At 47.1% G+C, this 22,082-nt stretch overlaps 1 protein-coding gene and 1 pseudogene across 3 annotated transcripts in view; both read left to right on the top strand.

Moving 5' to 3' along the window:
- LOC132515479 (small ribosomal subunit protein uS2-like) overlaps nucleotides 1-2,568 on the top strand; it is a 107,174-nt pseudogene extending 104,606 nt beyond the window's left edge.
- Nucleotides 2,569-10,881: 8,313 nt separating this feature from the next.
- The window catches only part of VANGL1 (VANGL planar cell polarity protein 1), a 47,511-nt gene continuing 36,310 nt past the window's right edge, over nucleotides 10,882-22,082 (top strand). The window contains exons 1-3 of one of the 3 annotated variants that reach the window (XM_060139251.1): nucleotides 10,882-10,962; nucleotides 20,024-20,230; nucleotides 21,243-21,337. In XM_060139251.1, the coding sequence (XP_059995234.1) occupies nucleotides 21,252-21,337 (86 nt within the window). In that variant the 5' untranslated portion in view covers nucleotides 10,882-10,962; nucleotides 20,024-20,230; nucleotides 21,243-21,251. Of the gene's footprint in view, nucleotides 10,963-18,131; nucleotides 18,256-20,023; nucleotides 20,231-21,242; nucleotides 21,338-22,082 lie in introns of those variants that run through there. The other 2 variants (XM_060139253.1, XM_060139254.1) reach the window with 2 other exon arrangements.

The following is a 22,082-nucleotide window of genomic DNA, read 5'->3' as shown; positions in this document are numbered from 1 at the left end:
AAACTGTGTTAGTTTCTGCTGTAGAGCAAAGTGAATCAGTTATACAAACATTCACTCGCTTTTAGATTCTATTCCCATATAGGCCATTATAGAGTATTGAGAAGACATCCCTGGGCTATACAGTAGGTCCTTATTAGTTATCTATTTTATATATAGTAATGTGTATATGTCAATCCTAATCTCCCACTTTATCCCTCCCCCCCTTCCCCCCTTGGTAACAGTACGTTTTTTTCTTCATCTGTGACTCCATTTCTGTTTTATAAATAGGTTCATTTGTACCATTTTTTTAAAATTCCACATATAAACAATGTCATATGGTATTTGTCTTTGTCTGACTTACTTCACTCAGTATGATAATCTCTAGGTCCATCCATGTCGCTGAAAATGGCATTATTTCATTCTTTTTTATGGCTGAGTAATATTCCATGTATACGTATACCACATCTTCGTTATCCATTCTTCCATCGATGGACATTTAGGTTGCTTTCATGTCCTGGCTATTGTAAATAGTGCTGCAATGAACACTGGGGTACATATATCTTTTCAAAATATGGTTTTCTCTGGATATATGCACAGGAGTGGGATTGCTGCATCATATGGTAGCTCTATTTTTGTTTTTTTTTAAGGAACCTCCATAATGTTCTCCACAGTGGCTGTACCATGCCTAGCTTTCTGAATTACCGTTTTAAAGGGGTTTTTTGTTTGTTTGTTTTACTCATTCTATCATCTGTGTCAATTCTGGTGTTTCAATTGATAGATTTTCCTCCTCCTTTTAAGCCACATTCTTCTACTTCCTTATATGTTTGTTAATTTTTATAGGATCCCTGTTACTGTACTTTGCTGAATGCTGCATATTTGTGTATTTCATAAATGTTCTTGACCTTTGTTTGGAACATAAAGTACTTGGAAACAGTTTGATGCTTTCAGGTTTTGCTTTGAAGCTTCGTTTGGCCCAACCAGAGCAGCATTTAATCTAGGGTGTTTTGGCCCCACTACTGAGGCAAGACCAGTCTGATTACACTACCCAGTGCTTCATGGATTGGGAGGTTTGCCAGCCTGGCTGGTCATAACAGATACTATTTACTGTGTGACTCTAGATATTGCCCCCTTTTATCCTTTCAGGGTGTTCTTTCCTCACACACATATACTGAACAGCACTCAACTGAGTACTTGAGGGGAGCCTCTGTGTTTTTCTAGAGTTCTCCTTACCTGCAGCTTTCTCATCTCTGTTCCTTTGCCTCCTTAAACCCTATTAGCTCTACCTGTTCAGTGCAGGGGGCCCACTAGGCTCTGCTTGGTTCCTCCTCCTTATACCACAGCCTAAAAACTCTTTAGGCAGAAAGTTAGGGCAACCATGGGGATGACCTAGTTGGTGTCCTGCATCTCAGGGATCACTGTCTTCTGTTACCTGATCCAATTTCTTGAATCCTATTGTTTCATATGTTTTGTCTGAATTTATAGTTATTTCACATGAGAGGATAAATCCAGAGCTTTTCCTCTATCTTGGCCCTGGCGTTTTAAAAAAAGCATTTAAAACAAAGTACATATTTGAAATTGGATTATTGCACTTAAAATGTAAAAATAATCATAAGTTCAGAACGGAAAGTTTTTGTAGTTAAAAGAAGAAATTTTATTATATCCTGGAATTTATGATTTGTCTTTCAGATTTTCACCTAGTTAAGAAACACACACACAAATAACATTGCCAAGACATTGTTTTGTTTAAGGGGAAAGGTAGGGCCTTTCTGAACTACCCAGACAGGGGTCCATATGGTGCTGTTCTGCGTTCCCATAACAATTTAAAGGGAAACTTTCACAATATCTGAAGCCCTTGATGTCCTGCAAATAAAGGAGGAGGATGTCCTCAAATTCCTTGCAGCAGGAACCCACTTAGGTATCACCAACCTCGACTTCCAAATGGAACAGCACACCTACAAAAGGAATCTACATGGCATCTAGATCATAAATCTGGAGAGAACTTGGGAGAAGGTCCCGTTGGCAGCTTGCACGATTGTTGCCATTGAAAACCCAGCTGATGTCAGTGTCATATCATCTGGCCAGCGAGTTGTGCTGAAGTTTGCTGCTGCCATCGGAGACACTCCTATAGTGGGTGCTCCATTCCTGGAACCTTCACTAACCAGATCCAGGCAGCCTTTGGGGAGCCAAGACTTCCGGTGGTTACTGATCCCAGGGCCGACACCAGCCTCTCACAGAGGAGGCTTACGTTAACCTGTCTACCATCGCTCCCTGTAACACAGACTCTCCTCTGTGCTATGTGGACATTGCCATCCTGTGTAGCAATAAGAGAGCCCACCCAGTGGGTCTGATGTGCTGGGTGCTGGCCTGGGAAGTTCTGCACATGCGTGGCACCACCTCCCGTGAACACCCGTCAGAGATCATGCCTGATCTCTGCTTCTACAGGGATCCTGAAGAGATTGAAAGGAAGAGCAGGCCTCAGCTGAAAAGGCTGTGACCAAGAAGGGATTTCAGAGTGAATGGACTGCTCCAGCTCCCATGTTCACTGCTACTCGACCTGAGGTCGCAGACTGGTCTGAAGGAATAGGTTGATGGAAAATAAACAGTTGCTAATAAATAAATAAATAAATAAATGGAAAAGTAGAAGGAAAGAAAAGTGGTAGAGGATGGGGTAAGCAGGGATCATTAAACAGAGAAGGGAAGAGGGAATAAAGTAACAGCAAGAAGAAATCTGTCTTAATTATCTACAACCAGTGCAATGGGAAAATCTGGCTGGAAACCAGAAAGCCTGTTTAGCTTCTGTGACCTTGGAAATGGCACTTAAATTATTTGAGTTTTTGTAAAAAAAAAAATCTACACTACAGTGTTACCAGGAAAATACTATTAAATAATAGATTAAAAATGACTATTACAATGCCTGTCACATAATAAAAAACAGAATAAATATTAATTCCTTCTCTCTGCCTAATCATTTATATGGTTCACAAATGAGCAGCTTCAATAGAAACCCTGTTTTAAAATGTAGGTTTTATTATTATTCAGGTATGATAAGGCCAACAGATCAGGAGACAATTGCCTTTGAGAGGACAATTCCAAGAGGAGGGGGTACACTACACCAGGCAGGGCCACACAGAGAAGCACCAGGGTCAGTGAGGAGGCAGGGAGAGTGGAAGGAAAACATGGGCCAGAGCCTTTATTTTCCTGTGAGAGGGAACAAGTAAGGCAGGGTAAGCAAGCTTAAGCATTTCTGGTTTAAATAATTTCAGCAGGTTCTGGGGTGTAGGGCCTGTCTCTGCTTGTCCCATACCTGACCCTGGGGTGATTAGGGCAGATGGATAGTGGTCCAGAGTGTGAGAGTTGGATAGAGGAGAAGGATGGGGTATGGGCTCTGGATTGGTTGGTTTGCCTATGAAGAGCATCGCTTGTGAGTCTTTACCATGTCTAGGAATTAGCTAGCCCTGAGGGGGGCATTCTCTCCTGGGGCAGCAAGGCCCCCAGATGTCAAAGCATTAGAAACGCAGAAAATAAAAAGGTATAATTAACTCAAACCCTGATCACTAAGATGGATTAATGGTGCTGTCCTTCTATGCCCAGAACTTGGCCTTCCCCTTCTGCAGCAACCATGGACACTATTGGTGAATTGCGGTGAGTAGATCTGGCTGTGGGCCAGAAGCCGAGGCCTTCCTTCCACACCTGTGTCTGCTCCACAGCCCGGAGTCTGAGCCCAGGCCAGGAGTGCCAGAGGCTGGTTCACCCTTAGGAAATAACGCCACCTGGTGTTAGTCCAAGTAATTAGCTTAACGCAGTATGCAGGGTGTTATCCAAGTGTTTCTTATAAATAGGTAATGAATTACGATGATGACTCCCCAGATTAAAAACAACATTAAAGAAGAAACTTCCAGTCCCCAGAAGGTATTATTAGCCCGTCCATCCCTGCCCATGACTGGCCCTGAGTGTGATCCTTTGCACAGCCCAGGCAAGTGGAATCACCTTGGGAACACCTAGAAGCCCCAGAGCCATGTGTTCTGACTGGTGTCTCCATCAGGTTCTCTGCCCCAGCTTCTCTCCTTTTCACTGATAACAAGTGAAAAGGAAGGGTTGACTGAAGCCTTGGCAGCATCCTGCTTCTGAGATCTGAGCTCTACCTGACATCGCGCTGCCTCCCAGCTCCCCTGGTAATGAGAGCCGCTGGGCCTGGGAGTCAGCTGCCCACCCAGGCCTGTGGACCAGCGCGGATGCCAGGGCCTGGCCCCACTGGGGCGTTAGTGCACTTGGTCCATGGGTCATGGCTGCGTGTTTAGGTTCCCCTTTACACAGAGCACATTTGCTTTCTTGTCCATAGACTACACTCCCGAGCCCAGGAAAGCTGTGGTATAGAAAGTCTCATCATTTCCTCTGCTTTTTCATGTTTCTATTTGGGCATCCCACTCTCACCTCAAACTCAACTCATTAAGGATAACAATTCTTAGACATGGAAGAGGCTGTAGAAAGGACAATGTCTGGGGTCCCTTAGAGGCCTTGAGTCTGTGAGTCCATTCAAATAGTTTGCAAAAATAAAGGGGAATGTGCATTTTCTGTGATTTCCATCCCCGCGGCATCAGATGTTCAAAGGGCCCCTGAGAAGCCATCAGATATACCTTCTCTCTCTGGACTCCATCTCCTGGCCTCCCAGGCTCTGTTAGAGCCTCTTGCTTCCTACTTCGTGGAGAATACTGAGATGCCCTTGACTCTCCATGCTCACATTAGGCTCACCTCTGTCTGTACATCTACAAGGCTAGTCCTTCCACCCATCCCCCAAGTTACCCCTCCCATCCTAAATTTTGAAATTTAAGATTTCTTCTCCCTGGTCTATAAACAGGCTTCAGGATTTCCTATTTCGAAACAAAACAACTATGACACCTGTCACCTCTGCATGTCCCTGTCATATCTCTCTGCCTCACACGTTCTGCAGTTTTCTACCCACCTCTTGCTCTTTTCTCTTCTTCATTGTCAACCACATGTAATCTCTGAAAACTGTATTCATTGTCAGTAGCCCGTCTCCTCCTGAGTTCTAAATGTACACTGCCAAGAAGCCGTACAGCTGATGGATTAAAGGCGGGGAGTCTGTGGTCAGCAAAACTTGGGTCAAAGCCTGGCGCCACCTGTCAGCGGCTGCATGATCTCCTGCCGTTTATTTAACCTTGCTATGCCTCAGTTTCCTTCTCTGTAAAATGGATATAGATGATATAATACCTAAAACATGGGTTGTTGTGAAGGATGAGTAAGACCTATAAAATACTCAGAACAGTGCTGGCATATAATAAATGCTCAATAAATGTGACCTCTTATTGTTTGCACCTGCACCTCCCAAAGATACTTACACTCAACATACCTAAAACTGAACTTACCTTTTCTCCTTGAACTTCTTCTTCCTCTCTGTTCCCTGTTTGTGATTGATACTTGCCTCCAAAGGCTGCAGTAACTCAGGCCCATTCATCACTTCAGGCTCCCTATGTCTCTCCTATTTGGTCCCTCTGCCTTCACTCTTTCCTCAAGAAGCCACTCTCCAAACCGCAAAGTCAGCTCATCTTATTCCTCTCCGTAAAAATCTTCAACGGCTCTCTATTGCCTACCAGATAAAACACATACTTTTTTTTTCCCCCCGTACGCGGGCCTCTCACTGTTGTGGCCTCTCCCGTTGCGGAGCACAGGCTCCGGATGCGCAGGCCCAGCGGCCATGGCTCACGGGCCCAGCCGCTCCGCGGCATGTGGGATCTTCCCGGACCGGGGCACGAACCCGTGTCCCCTGCATCGGCAGGCGGACTCTCAACCACTGTGCCACCAGGGAAGCCCAAAACCCACACTTTTAAGCTCACCACATAGAGCCCTGCGAGCTCCGGACTCTACCCCCTTTTTCCAGGTCGTGCTGCCCCCTCCCACCCATCCCAGACCTGTTTCCTCCCGTATGCTCTCCCCAGGCCAAACTGCTGGCAGGCCCCCGAGGAGCCGTGCTGCTTCAGAGCTTCCTTCCTGTCCTTCCGGACACCAGAGGCATTTTGGTGCCTCATACTTCCAGACCTGCGGCTCTGCACGGCCTCCTGGGCCACCCCGCCCCCACTCTCCTCCAGCGCATCAGCGCGGCACACCGTCTGATATGGCTTCCTGGGTGTACTCTGCCACGCTTCTGTGCCTGTACCCAGAATGCTTCCTCCCGTTTCCTCTGTCAAATACTCATCCTTCAAGTTTTGCTCCCAGGGTCATGGCCGGGTGAAGCCACGCCGCTTCATCAGGCTAAGCTGGCCCTTTTCTCTGTGCTGCTCTGGTCCCAGCGCTCTCCTCTTCCCCTGTGAGGCTCTGTTGAAGCTGCAGTAAGACATCCTCCAGGACAGCGAGGGGCACACCCCACCCCCACCCCTGTCTCCCATCCCGCTTTGTTCTCTCCTGAGCACTTGTTAAACCATCTGACATGCTGCTCATTTGCCTATCTCCTCTCACTAGAATATAAACTCCTTGAGGGCAGAAGCTTTTGTCTATTTTGATGTACCCCCAGAGCCTAGAATAGTGACTGGCACTAATAAGTGCCCAACAGGGACTTCCCTGGTGGTGCAGTGGTTAAGAATCCGCCTGCCAATGGAGGAGACACGGGTTCGATCCCTGGTCCGAGAAGATCCCACATGCCGTGGAGCAACTAAGCCCATGCACCACAACTACTGAGTCCACGTGCCACAGCTACTGAAGCCCGAGCGCGTAGAGCCCGTGCTCCGCAACAGGAGAAGCCACCACAATGAGAAGCCCACGCACCAAAACAGAGTAGCTCCCTCTTGCTGCAACTAGAGAAAAGCCCACGTGCAGCAACGAAGGACCAATGTAGCCAAATATAAATTAATTAATTAATTAATTAAAAAAATAAGTGCTCAGTAAATATTTGTTGACTAACTTGTCAAATCACGGATCAATATTACATTATCTACTTTTGTTTCTCCGTAGCTCATACATTGCCTGCCTCTAGTAGGTACTAAGTATGTGTTTTTGAATGAATGGCTGGGTGGATGAATACTTTATCACATTGCTAGCCCATTTTACAAAGTTCAAATACTAATATTGGATTCCAAGTTCTCCATCTTCTAATCCTAGCCACTCAACTTGGAATCCTCTGTGTCTCAGCATGAGCCCTTTTCTTGAGCTTAACCACTCTGCTCACTGCCCTTGACTCTATCTCAGACACTGTTCTCTCCACACCCCTGCCCAGACTCCAAACAGAAATACTATTTACCCATTTATTCAACTCATATTGATTAAGCAAGTACTTGAGATAAGCCAGTAACTGTTCCAGCCGCTGTCCTCCACCTGTGCCCGTTCCACTTCTTTCTTTCCTCTTTTCCTTCTTTTCTTTTCTTGTCCTCATGGACAAGTTGACCTTGACCATTCAGACCCGTGTGACTCTCCCTGTGGGCACTAATAACCCATATTTTAGCACCTCATCACTGGCATTATTAACCTATAAGCAGATATTACACATATGTAGATTTTACAGAAAATGGACTTTTAAAGAACCAGCACTTAACATTTCAAACATTTTGGATGGAAATCTAATTTTTTTTCAACATCTTCCCTGTCTTCTTAAATAGGGTACTATCGACAGAATATCCATGTAACTTTTATAACTCAGGGTCATCAGTATTCTGTGATGTGATAATGTACCAAGAGGAGTAACTGGTAAAAGGAAAGGGCACGAGTTTTGGAGTTAAACAGTCTTTGCAATGATCCCCCTTTGTGGTCCCTGGGATCTCCTGAGGTCACCTCCTGCTCTCTTTTAATGTGTTTCTAACCTACAGTGGGCTTAGGAATCAGACGACAAAGTTTATAGAAATATTTGTAAACTATATGTAAACAGTGTCTTAAGAGAGGGCATGAGAGATTCTCCTATGTATAAAGTCTATTTGTTTTGGTTTTTTAAATTTTTTATTTATTTATTTTTGGCTGCATTGGGTCTTCATTGCTGCGCGCAGGCTTTCTCTAGTTGCAGCGAGCTGGGGCTACTCTTCATTGCAGTGCGTGGGCTTCTCATTGCAGTGGCTTCTCTTGTGGCGGAGCACGGGCACTAGGCACTCAGGCTTCAGTAGCTATGGCACGTGGGCTCAGTAGTTGTGATTCGCGGGCTCTAGAGCGAAGGCTCAGTAGATGTGGCACACGGGCTTAGTTGCTCCGCAGCATGTGGGATCTTCCCGGGTTCGAACCCGTGCCCCTGCATTGGCAGGTGGATTCTTAACCACTGCACCACCAGGGAAGTCCCAAATTCTATCTGTTTTAAAGCATAAATTTATGCAATCTATTCAGTTGATCAGAGGCCTTTCTCACTTAACTCCTGTTTTTCAGGTGTATTCAGAATTCTTGAGGCTGGATAAGTGACTTCGTAAAAAGTGTGCCAATAGTGCATTTAGCATTTTATATATTCTTTTGTTGTTAACTATCTTTATATGCACATGTCATAACTTGCCAATTAGATTACTTTCCAATTAGATTATTTCCTGATTAGATTATTAATTTCCCAGGACAAGTGGTATTTTATAGCCATTCATTCATTTGCTAAGTAGTTTTCAAAATGGCTACTATGTGGAAAGACCTGTGATAGAAAAGAGATAAAGATTTAGCATTTACACATTATTGAGGAGACAAAATAACCAATACACAGTAGAAGGTGAACATAAAAATCCAGAGAATTCAAATGAGAAGAAAATGTTTTCTCGTTGGGAGAACTGGAGAAGGCTTTATAGAGACAGCATTTGTGTTGGACCTTCGTAGCAGGAAGAACTTTAGTGGGTAGCATTTCAGGGTTTGGGAAATCTGCAAGAATGGGCAGGAAGGGAGAGAGATATAGGCATGAATTTGTGGAATTACAGTCACGCTGTTGTCTTGAGAGCACCCAGTACATAGTACCCCCTTTCCCCAACTGACTTTGGCACAAATGATAAGACCAAGGAGTGGCAGATGGAGCCCCCAATATTACCCTTTTTACCGATTAAGGTTAAGCCAGAGTCTAGGCAAGAGTTCGGTAAGCCTGCTAACCGAACCCTAGGTTAAGGCTGACCCACTTTGTGACAGGTAACGGGAGCCGGGTTATACCATCATTCAGTTCCTGAGAAGTTTTCCAACTCATTTTTTAAACTCGAATACTTGAGATTGTCGGATAAAAACAAACAGTAGATGGCATTTAAAGTAGATGGAATTGATTATCTTAAAAAAGGGTTTATTTTGCACTACCTCTCTCTCCCACAAAAGCACCACATCGTAAGGTAGACATAATACACTAAAGTGTACTAAGATCACTTTTCATGAAAATCCACTGAGGATCTGTAGATCTCATGGGAGCTATTCAGTAATATCATAACTACAATTGGAAAACCCTGGCCTGTTATAACTTTGAAGGGTCTACACTTTAAAGATGAAAGAGACATGTTTTTATAAAACTCTACATTTCTGCACCTGAGCACTGATTCAGGTGGACAGACAATGGGCTTTAACCTTAGGAAGCTGGCTGCCCTCAGGAGACAGGTAAGAGGTTGGCGAGCCGGAGGGTCAGACGCCTTACACGGCCAAGAGTGAGCAGTAAGCCTGGTGGCCAGATGGGGCTGCATGAAGATCACCTACATTGAACATATAATGTCCTCAAGAAATATATATGGGAGAGAGAATGGGGACTAGGGAGGATGGGGAAGAGGGGGTGAGGGAAGAGTGAGGGCTTTGGGGGCAAAACTTCCGTAACTAAGGCTAGTTCAGCGTGGGTATGTTTCCCCACCCCACTGCCCACACTACTTCATTATACACCACCTCTACTGGGCAGCGCTGCCATGTAAGCTGCTTTGGGTCCCAGCCAGACTCCAGACTCTCCACATGGATCCCTAACCCTATTCGCCCACACAAGACAACTAAGTAAGAAGAGTGTAAATATTCATATGAATAGTTGGCCACTGTTCAGTGTCTACTGGGCACCAGCCACTTTTCATAATCCTCACCGCTGTCCTGCAAAGGCTGGCTTTATCTTCCTCTCTGCTTTTCAGACGGGGAAACAAAGACTTAGAAGCAGACCTGGTTGAATCAGGATTGGAACCTGGGGCTGCCTGCCTTCAGGGGTGTGCTCTTCCAGTAGCTTCTAGGATACTGGGGTTGGGGGGCAGTGACCACGCTGTTAAAGGGAGGAGGAGGGGTAGGGTCGGCTTTGGGGGCCTATAGGGGGTCTGGGTGTGCATGGTTATATGTGGGGTCATTTCCTGAGCTGCATGTGAGTTTAAGTGTGAGTGTGTATGTGGGTTGAGGTATGGGTATATATGGACGTTTGTGGGCTGGTTCTTGGAATATGTGTATTTGAGTGTGTGAGTGTGTGTGTGTGTGTGTGTGTGTGTGTGTGTGTAGGGGGTTAGTCCCTGGGCTGCTGGGCAAATGTGTTTTGGGGCTCCATTGGGGGCAGACAGGCTTGAATTTTGTGCATGATTGTGAGTCTGTGTGTGCATGAGTGTGTAAGTTTGAGCGTGCAAATATGTTGGGGTGCTGGGGGGTTAATCCCTGACAATGTGTTTGTGATGTGTGGATGAGTGTGTGTGTGTGTGTGTGTGTGTGTGTGTGTGGTCAGCCCCTAGGGTCTGTGTGGGTACGAGTGTGCCTGAATGGGTGTGTGAGTCGGTGTGTGTGTTTGAGTGTGTGTGCGTGTGTGTCCGGGGCGCGTTGAGCCTGGGGGTTGGGGGGAGACGCCGGCGGGCCCCGCCCTGCGCTGCAGGTGGGCCGGGCCCTCGGCTTGGCCGGCCGCGCTCGCTGCTCTTGGCTCGCGGCCGCGCCGGGCTCGCAGGGCTGGGCTCGGGCTGCGGGGCGGCGCCGGGACAGGAAGCGGAAAGCAGCAGTGCAGCGGCGGCGGCGGCGGGGCTCTGCCTCTACAGGAGCCCAGTGCAGGCCGCAGAGTCGGGGCCGCTGCGAGCCGAGACCGCGGGCCGCGGAGCCCGCACGGCCGGCGCGGAGGTGAGTCCCGCCGCAGGCCGGGCGCGGCGGGGCGGCGGGCGCGGGGTGCAGACCTCCCGCGGGGAGACGCCCCCACCCGGACCCGCGACCCCGCGAGCCCCTGGGTCCTCCTCCCGCAGCCCCACCCCGGACTCAGACCCCGGTTCACTGCCCTTCTCCCGCCTCTGGCCGGGAGCCTCCTTCCCTCCCGCGGTCCATAGCCCGAGCCGTGCTTCCCGGGACCCCACTCCTCTCCCATCCCCGCGAGGTGCGCCCCTCCCGCCCCGGGGCCGCGCTCCCCGCGCACCCCACTTCCTCGGTCCGGGCATTTCCTCCCCACGCCTCGGACGCTCGCTTCTACAGTGGCTGCACTTTGGGGTGCGCGCCCCGGCCGGCAGGGAGTGGCCGAGCGTTCCTGCAGGCACCCGCGCTGAGGCACCGGCCCTGCGGGGCTGGGGCCGGACCGCCCTGCGCACCCCGGGAGCCGGGCGCGCTCCGTGGTTCCCACCCCGCCGTGGGGCTCGACCCGGGAACAGCCCGCGCCCGGGGACCCGCCCGACCCTGGGCCAGAAACCGGCACAGAGCTGGCCTGTGTTCCCACCTCGCTTACAGAAGGGAGCTGGCCCTGGAGGCGGGCGGGGGGCGAGTCCGGTTGCGCATCGGAGAGCGCAACAGGCAGGTAGGAGTTTACTTTCAAAAACGCCGGGGTGGAGCAGCAGGCGTCCGGCTAGTCTCTGCCCGAGGCGTCCCGGTTGGAGGCAATCTCACCGCCTCAGGGCAGCCTTCGCCACGGGCAGGACCTCATTTCCTCCTGCAGGCTTTAAACTGCCCCAAGCAAACGTGTCCGGGGAAGTGTGAAGCTTTATAAAAATTTAAACGCGTCGGTGGCGGAGGCAGGAGTGGGGCGGAGCCGCGGCCTGGCGGCCCGGAGATGAGCTAGTGAGACTTGGAGCCGAGAAACCTGTGGCTCAGTTTTCACAGCTTCAAACCAGGTATAAAGCCCACCCCGCGAAGGTGTTGTGAGCTCGTTTAGCCGCTTGTTAAGAGATGTTAGAGCTCTTTATTATGATGATTTTGTGGCTGGCACGTGCATTTTGTTAAGCCCCTTTTGGGGGGGCTGTGATTGGAAATACATGTATTTTTAGACATCTATTCCAAAAGCTAGCGAGCTGTAAAGAATCTGGCATTTTCACTGATGTGTTTATAAATTTTACAGGGTTGCTGGAAAAATATTATAACTTGTGTCACCAATCAACAATGCTAATTAGCGTTCTCCTTCCAGTGGGTGGGTTGTTTGATTACACAGCTCCTAGGCTCTTTAAGTGAGATGGCAGAAACTGTCTGAATCCAGGGAGATGTAATTAGTCATTTTATGTAACCACTAATTAGAGTTTTTAGAGTTGAATTAAATCAATGTGATATAGTTGGGGTTTGATTTCTGGGAGGAAACTGTTTATTCTCCAGTTCAAGTAAATAACACTCTTCACCTATCCATAAGCATTTAGCATTCCCAGAATTTGGTGTCTCTCAATATAATTACTGAAACAGCTAGGGTGAAATTTTCACTGTTACAGTGTTGGCAGTGTGTCTTGGTTGCAACTTAATTTGTAAGTAAAATGGGAGAATTTTGAGAATGGCGTATTTGTAAGGACTGCTTGCCAGGCAACACATTTTCATTGCCTTGTGTGCTTGAGCAAAAGGATGAAACCGTAAAGGAAGGTTTCCTGACCAAGAAGCAATGCCAGGTCACCCTGGTCCACTGGAGAATAAACAAATGTTGAGTGTGGAAGGTATTCTCCCCTCCAGCCCCCAACACACACAAACACACACCCTGTTTGTTATCCCAGACCTCAGCAGCATTTGGGTTGAGTGGGCACTTATCACATTGTATTTTAATAGGCAGGTTCTACCTTTAAGCTGTGAGCTCCTTGGAGTTAGAACTATTTCAGATTCATTTCTTTTCTTTTGGACTCCCCACAATGCTTGGGACACTGAACCTGTGAGTTGGAGTTGAAATTGCAGAATTCTTTGTGGGTTCTGTGTGGTTTGGGACAATTTGTGATGGTTGCCTCCCCTCCTCCCTGTAAATAAACAAGTTTGGTAATTGCTACATTGTTATATAGTTTCCATAGTCAAGAGCACAGGTTCTGGAATTAGACTCTCAGAGTTCAAGGCCCAGCTCCAGCACTTACCAGGTTTGCCACCTTGGTTTTCTTAACTGTAACATGAAATTCATATTTTTTCTCCCATATAAGGCGTGTTCTGAGGATTAAGTGAGATATTATATGCAAATGACTTAAAACAGTTCCTAATATATATGAAGCACTCGATTAACTGTGAGCCATTAGATTATTATGGTCCTTCTCTCTCTATAAAGTGAACTAGCTGTGGCTAGGGGACTAGCTGTGTATGGGCATCGTGCTGTGCCATTTTCCAGAAGGTGGACAAGGCAGGATTAGGTGGACGTGGGGTTGGGCCATGTTTCTAGTAGTGGCTTTGGTCTCACCTGAAGCCTGATGAAAAGGTGCATGTATGTTCAGCTGAGGTCTGTCTCCATTGGTGTCCTTCTGAATACCACTTTATTGGACAGCAGTCATTGGACCCTGCATCATGGAATTTACAGGGGAGGTAGTATTTTCGAAATTACTTTTCCGAAGCTTAAAAATCTGGCAGGGGACAAGGGGCGGGGGTCACTTGAAAACAAATATACATCGTCAGAACTCCAGACACATTAACCATTCACAGCTTTTGGAAATCTATACCCAGCTGTTAAGGGTGTTTCAGAGGTAATTGATGACTGGAACCAAGAGGAGATATTCTGGGAAGGTGAGTTGAAATCATTGGTAAAATGAGGTTGACATTTTCTTTTCTTGTGAATAGTGGCCCGGAATCACTCATTTAGAAGAGCACTGTTGAAAGAATCACTGGGTTTGTTGCAAATGCCACAATCCTTCTGATCCCCACATCAGTGGCCTGGATGATGTGTTATGGTTTATAGACCACAAGTTCAGCAAAATACTTCTTCCCATCCTCCCTTACAGCCCTGAGGTCCTCCAGATAAACCCAATAAAACACACAGAGCTTTCTCTGATACTCACTTCTAACCTGGGGACAGTAAAAGAAGGCCTGCAAGGAAAAGAATGGAAATCAATAAATTAGTTAACTATAGCTAATGGGATTCATTAAAGTAGACTCACATAGACCAAAAAAAGTACATAAGTTTAATGAAAATGATACATAAGTCATGTGCCTTACAAAGGTATTCTTTCCAATGGAAGGAATTTAACTTTACTAAGTAGTAATAATGCTTACCGTGTGCTAGGCATTAGTCTGAATGATTATGAATGATCTCATTTAACCCACCTTGAGCCTATAAGGTAAGTAAAATATAATTCTGTTGTTATAATTAGGGAAACAGGCACAGAAGGGTTAAGTAATTAATCTGAGGTCACACAGCTGATAAGTAGCAGAGCCAGGATTTGAACAGTGACAATCTAACTTCAAAACCTGTGCTCATTGCTTGTCCGCTATAGAAGAAAAGTTGACTAAACAAAATTATCTAAGTTATCCTTTTCCCCTTGAGTGCCACGTAATTAAAAACGGGTACCTTGAGAAAAATGTTAGCTTGAAAACAATAAAAATAACAAATGGTGTAAACCCTTTAGAATTATATATATGATAAAAATCAAATATGCAAAGTGATGTGCACAGTATATATAAACACAGTTGCTTCCCTTGGAAGTATATCCACTGCAGAAGGAGTAGAATGGCTCTTTAAATTCAGCGTGTGTCTCTGTACCCCTTGCAAGGTAACTTTCTACCCTCCAACCCAAGTTCACTTAATAGTTCTAGGCAGAGCTGTTGACATTTTTATAATTTCCTTTTCTGAGAAGGTTAGCTTATGTTTACCACTGTCATTACCATAACATATTATTTCCCTCATATGATTTTCTGAACACTGTGTTTTCCTTTCAAGTAGGAGTCAGATATATTTTGTGAGTGAATGTGACTTTAGGGGCGGATTCTCTTCAAGGCCTCTGATCCCCACTTTGCTTTTAATAAAGGTGGGGGCGGGGAGGAGGTTCTCTGACATTTTTGTTGGGGAATTCCAGATTTAAGATGCTGCCACTTGGTCAAAAGTGCTCTTGAACCTGTCTCAACACTGCCCTCTGACCTTCATGAGATGTGATTTGACAAGCTCTAGCCCTATCCTGGTGTTTGCTTGCAGCCCGGAAGGGATAAATGACAGGAGGACAGGGGGAGGCAGAGACTGATGCCAGTTCTTACTGTGTCTGGCATATAACCTTTGCCGCTGAGTAAGACTAGTGCAAGCAGCAGAGCAGCTCCACTCTTGGTGGTTCGGATGTCACTGTGGAATGTAATCTCTGCATCTTTTTCTTCGGTTGTAAAACCGAGGATTTAAAATAGACGACCTCTAAGGTTTCTTCCACAGTGAACCTATGGGCTCCACGTCCCGATATGTGCCACCTAAACCCTTCCTTCATTCAGCACACATTTACAGAGAGCCTGTTGTGCTCCAGGAGCTGGAGAGAGAGTAATGAAAGAGGCCCCTGCCCTCGTGGAGCTTACTGTCTCTGCAGGCGCCAGTCCCTGTGTAATTGGAAATTGGGATATCAAGAAGTACAGGGAGGTGGGAAAGGGCCAGGTGAGGCCAGAGGACCGGAAAGGCCCTTGAAAGAAGCTGTATTTCAACTGAGAGGGATGAGTAGGAATTGGGCAAAATGAGATGGGTGAAGAGTGAGTAGAGCAGATGTACTGAGGCTGCAGAGAGCCGGGTGCCTTAGAGAACCTTGGGTAGAGAAGGAAAGCCCAGCTGGAGAGGTGGGCAGGGCCTGGCAGACCAAGTGAAGGATTTTGAGTTTTATTTGAAGTGCAGTGGAATACCGTGGAGGGGTTTTAAGCAGGGAAGTGACGTCCACGTCGTGATTTGAAAGATCACTCTGGCAGCTGCCCAACCAGAGCCAGGCACAGTCTGGGTCATGTCAGGGGTCAGTGTGATAGATAGTTCCAGATTCCAGGATCCACATTTACACCTTTATGTGACCCTATCCTATTCAAGCCAGTGCAGCAGCCTATCACTTTATTACCCAGAGAACCTGATTCCTTTTCTTTACTTTATTATCTTCCTGATAAGGCCTCCCTCTGACCTTATCTGAGTTCTGCTAATTTCTTGTGCATACAAGGGAGCTATCTTGTAAATGTACTGCTGCAATGATAAGCTTCAGGATGTGTTTTTCTGTTAACGATGTCGAAACCCTTCCATTGGCTTTTGAGATGAGTTCGCTCTGGATTTTGTCCGTCTGCCTCTGGTTGCTGCTTCTTAATCCTCACTGAGATCTGGGACAAGAATTGATAGCTCTGGTAGAGACAGTGTGACGCAGAAGGGGCCCGAACTCTCGAGAGACTGGATTCTGTGAGGAAACCTGCAGGCTTTGGAATAGTTTAGCCCTGTGTCCGTGGAGCCTGGAGGAAGTGGGTGGCCTGAGAACTGGGAGAGTGAGGGGTGGATAACAGGGGACAGAGGGCACTTAGGGACAGTAGAATGTGTGGGCTGAAGCAGGGAGAGAGTTGTGAAAATGGTGCTGGGTTGGCTCTATAGGGTCAGTAGGATGTTTGCATGGCGCCAGTGGAGGAAATTGAAAAGAACAGTCCGGGGCACCGGAGAGCATCGCGGGGGTGATGGGAATCCCAAGCGGAGCAAGAGGCATCTGAGTAGGAAATGTGCATCGGGGATTTATCCTTTCAGTAAGTATTTGTTGGGTACCTCTTATGTTCCGTGTATCCTGGGGTAGGTAAACAGTAGCTTCTGTCTCCATGGAGCTTATCCTAGAGTAAATCCATGGACGGAGGAGAATAATGGGTGAGTTTTGAGTCTTAAAAGATAACTTGATGGGGGAGAGGGAGAGGACTGTTGGAGGAGGAGTAGCACAAACACCATCAAATCGGAGGAGGACAGACAGCAGAGAGCTCCGCGAGGGCAGCCGTGTGCTGTGTGCCATTGTCATTGCTGTAACCTAGCATCGCCTAGCAGGTCTCTCATAGCCCCACTAAACGTGGAGGCGGATGAATGAATACATGGGTTAAGAAGGTCTGGAGGGGAGGAGGACAAGGGTGGGAACTTTGGATTTGGCTCCTGGCAATCTCTGGCCAACTTAGCGCTGTTTCAATGGAGCATCAAAGATGGGGGATTGGGGTGACAAGAGGGAGGGAATGGCAGCATATGCAAACCACCCCTTTGATAAATATAGTTAGGAATTGTGAGAGAGAAACCAGATAAGGGCAGCTGGTAGAGTGGAGGTAAAGCTTTCCCCCAAACAGCACTTGGGAGCCCATGATTTCCTTTGAGGGGCATGACTGGAGTTGCCTTAACGGATGGCCGGAGGTTTTAATGAGGACTAAGGATGACGTCCTCTTGCAGTAGGGGAATGAAATTTGCATTAGCATGTGCCAGAGGCTTTATTTTGGGAGCTTCCTTTAATGCTTAACAGCAACCCTAGGAAGAGATCATATTAAATGGCCTCATTTTACAGAGGTGTCGGGGCGGGGGTGGGAGGGTGGGGAGATAAGCTCAGAGAGGTAAGTGTCTGCCCCACGGTGTCACGGCCGGGGAGCGTGAATAGGATCAGCCCAGGTCTTCGGGGCCTGGGCCACCTGCCTCTGAGACACCCCAGCAGCATTTAGCCGGAAATAGCTAGAAGCTGGGATGGAAAAGAGAATCGAGAGTTAATGGGTTGGAGGGCAGAAAAAAGTATAGACGTTGTGGATGGTCAATTCTGGGTGTAGAAGACAGCAGTCAGGTTTCTGGGCCAGGCAGCCGGGTGTTGGAACCTGCAGGTCAGCAGAGAGCTGGGTGAAGGACCTTTGGGGAAAGAGGCTCATTCAGGGCAGGTCTGGAGATCTTGGCTCACCTCCTGAGGCTAGCGTCTGCCAGGTGTGGAGAAGAACAAGCAGCGTAGCCCAGAGCAGAAAGGAAGTGAGAGTCTAAAGTGCTGAAAGCTCATTGAAATTGCTAGTGAACATGCTGGGAGGAAGAGTAGGGAGAAAAAAGAAAAGATGAGCTTGTTCTTAAAGTCTTCTAGAAAAGTGGGGGAAGGTCCAAGAGCAAAACTAACATGTTTTTAAAATGCCCACAGTGGGTTTTTTTCCACATTTGATGCTTTACAGTCACCCCACGAAATAGGCTGCCTTATTTCCATTTTACGGATGAGGACACCGGAGGCTCCGAGGGGAACGCAGCTAGTTAGCAAGCCCTGGACTGCACTGGGATGCAAGCCCAGCGCTGTCTGGCCGCAGGTGAGCCTCAGGTGGGAAGGTGAGCACGGGCACCCACTCTGTCTTGCTCCTTTCCGTGTCTTTCTCTTACTGAGAGAGACAAGGAGAGCCTCTAGGTTGGGGACTGGTCGCGGGAGTCTTGATAACCCCAAATGCCCCTTATCCAGCGTACCGGAGCCGGTGCTGGGAGTGGTCACAGTTGTAGCTTGTTTGTTTCTCGCATGAGCCCTTTTATTCACCTTTTACAGATGTGGGTTCAGAGAGGTTTAATAATTTGACTGAGGTCATATAGCTAACAGGTGAGTAAAGCCTGGGATTGGAAGCCAGCTGCTAATACTGTATCAGCTTATATCTACAGATCAACCCTGTGAAGTCCGTGGCTGGTGGGTTTATCCCCATTTGACAAATGAGGAAATCGAGGCTCAAGAAGGCAGGTGACTTATCCCAGGTTGTACTTGACAGTGAGCAGCCCTAGCTAGACCCCGGGTCTCCCCACTGCTCACTTTGGGTTCATGCAGGAGAGCAGACATGAAATAATGAGTCAGGACATCAGGAAAAGGGAGGCTAGCTAGCCCTAGGTGACAGACCCTAGGGAATGAATGATAAGGGCAAACAACCTAGGTGGTACTGAGGCTCGGACTGTGTTGGCCAGTGGTGGTTTGTGGGTGATTCCCTCCAGGCTGGCAGGTCATTCATTGCTCAGGAGCCTTGGCCTTCTCCCAGTGGGGGTAGAGGTATGGCATCTGCGGCTTCTTTGTTTTTTCTTCACACTGATCTCCCTGGCTCTGTTTGCAGTGTCAGCTTCCAGGGGCGCTGGAAGGAGGAGCCCTGTGGGGTGGAGACCAGCTCCGGGGTGAGGGGTGTAGAACTCCTTTCTCTCCAAGTAAAGGTTTAGCATGTGGGGCTCAGGAATGTACTTGGAAACATTTCCAATTTATTTTTATTGCATAGCAATATTTAATGAAAATGTGGGAAAAGACCCAGGAACCTGCAGCTAATAAATCACCTGCTTTCATTTTCTGATGTTCTGTCATCCTTGTCCTTACGTAAGTGATTGTAACTGGAATGTAGATTTCAGCGTCTATCTGCAGTGCTGTATGTAGCCTGCTTTTTAAATTTATCACTATATCATACAAATTTCTGTTCTTCGTAATTATCATTTTAAACAGCTCTATGATATTTCTTTGGGTGAATGAATCATGTTTCCCTGACCTAGTCCTCTGTTTGGGGGGCATTGAGAGTGTTTCTTGCTTTTCACTATTTTAGACAATGTGCTAATAGTAGTTTTTCGTTTAAAAAAGGAGATTAGTTCCCTGAGATAAATTCTCAGGAGTTTGGATTCCTGGATTAAAGAGATTGAGAACCTTTTTTTTTTTTTCCCCAGTGGTTTCGGAAACTCTGAGCAAATCCCTGAAAAGCTGCTTCCCTGGGTATTGTTTTGTAACCAGCACACTGGCAGTGGGAGCTGGGCACGGTGTCTAGGACTGGGATGCCAGGAAGGCCGGCTGTGTCTGGGAGATGGCCAAGGGCCAGGTCTCTCCCACCTCCGGTTTCCCCGCTGCTGCGGGGCGGGGGTTGGGCTTTGCCCGGCACCCACCCGTCCCCCTCCCAGACACCTGGGCAAGCTGGCTGCTGCCTGAGTGGAGCACTTAGCACTCAGGAGCCTCACCCTTGCTCACTTGTTCCATCATAGAGACCCCAGAGAGGAGGTTGCTACTGTCACTTATCTTCTCGCCCCTCGGGTTTGGCTTTGAAGGTTGATATCCTTTTTTTTTTCCTGTTTTCCCAGAATTCGTTCCTGCCGAAGAGTAAGTCCTCGATTCCCAGGCCCTTTGAGGTCTGAGGAGGAGTCCAGTAGGTGAGATTCTCTACCTCTAAGGAGAAACAGTACCTGCTCCTTCAGCAAGAGCAAGCTCTCCGTTGCTATGGATACCGAATCCACGTATTCTGGATACTCTTACTATTCTAGTCATTCGAAAAAATCTCACAGACAAGGGTATGTAAGCTACTGCTTGTTCCACTTTTCCTTTGGGGGAAACTTGCAGGTTGCTCAGGCTGCCTGGGCTCACTTTCAAACAGTCCCCCTGCAGGGCAGTGGACGCCGGAGGTTCAGTCCAAGAGCATTTAACAGGCATTGGGAGGAACTACACCACCAATTTACATTTTATAGCCACCATTACAGTTGGTGACTTTAAGTTCTCACAATTGATTTTAAATTAAAGTTTCTCCCTTCAGTGGAAATGTTTTTCATTTCTAAGTACTTTTCATAGATGACAGTTCTCTCAAAGCTTTACCAAGAATGCGAGTGAAAGTTCCAAAATAAAAAAAGTGTTAATTTGTTGCTTCTCACCCAAAGCTGCTGACTCATCCATTATGCATTTGTCTGAGGCGTATCCACTGAAGTGGCAGGATTGGCCTAGTGCCTTATTTATTTCTCTCTGACTAGTCTTCCCAGTGAACAGGCCTGGGTTTTTGAAAACTCCGACCTCGGTGATGGGGCCAAGTTTCCTCCTGATGGGGCCAAGTTTCCTCTCCTGAGGAATGAACAGGTCTGCACTGGTATTCATAAGGCCTGCAGTATTACAGACCTGCAGAACGGTGAGGAGAGAAACGAGGAAATGAATGAATGAAGAGGTGGTACTGTACTGGTGAAGAGTGCAGTTGATGAAATTGCAATGCTGCCTCTTCCTTAGAGCCCTCATTTGTAAAATGGGTATAGCAGGGCTGTTGAGAGGATTAAATGAGATTGTGCTTGTGAAGCATTTAACACAGCACATAGTAGGTCACTAACCAGTGGCTGTATTACTGCTATCGATGGCCTTGGCATTTCAGCACCACACTCAAAGGCCCACCTGTGGTCACAGCCCTGCCATGGCTGGGAATGGTGATTATAGTGGTGTTTCCCTGACTGAGCAGTTCCCCATGCAAGCAGCTGAATGCAGAGCAGGATTTTGTTTTGTAAAACAGCAGTAAGATATGGATATCTAATTGATCTATTCGTTTGTTAGCATGTATGGATGTACACACGCAGAAAGGGGTCTGGAAGGATAGTGTCGGAGCTGCCCAGAGTGGTCATCCACCGGGAAGGGGGCCACACAGGATGGTGACTGATGGGAACTTTCATTTGTGCTTTATCTTTCTGCACTTGTTCAATCTTTTACAAGTGTATATTTTGTGATTAGAAGTAGAAATGGAATGAGTGTAAAAGAAGGACTTTCAAAGATTATTTAATGACATGAGAAAATACATATGATGCCATGTTACTAAAACACAAGATTCAAAACTTTGTACCTATAATGGTTATATATTCTTATGATACAATGAATGGTAACAGATTGACCATGCCTATCTCTAGGTGTGCAACTATTGGGATTATAGTTGTGTGTGTGTGTGTGTGTGTGTTTAACTTTCCTTATTTTCTAAATTTCATGTATTGCTCGTATAATCATAACAATCTGGGGGAAAGAGGTAAATGAGCTTGTGCTGGAGCCCAGGCAAGGCTTTCTAGTCAGCATGGGAAACAGCAAGGAGGGCTGCTGAGTGAGGCGTAAAGTGACATGCCAGAACCCAGATCCTGAGAAAGTCAGGAACCCTCTGGTGAGAAACATTTAATCACAAATTTCAATCAGTGGGTAAACATATCAGATTTGTTCTAAAATACTAGAAACAGCTGTGTAAAAATGTCCAATCTTTGAACTTAACTGGAAAAAGCAATTCCCTTGTCAGTGTGCCAAGCTTCCCCATCCTACACTGTGATGAGTGGAGTGGGAATTTGGGGTTCTCTTCGTGCTTGGGGATGAGTAGAGCGGGATGCCTTGCAGTGTTCAGAGGAGGAACCATCTCTGGCC

This window comes from Lagenorhynchus albirostris, chromosome 2, assembly GCF_949774975.1.
Source record: "Lagenorhynchus albirostris chromosome 2, mLagAlb1.1, whole genome shotgun sequence".
Lineage (NCBI taxonomy): Eukaryota > Metazoa > Chordata > Mammalia > Artiodactyla > Delphinidae > Lagenorhynchus > Lagenorhynchus albirostris.
This window is presented reverse-complemented; position numbering and strand designations above follow the sequence as displayed.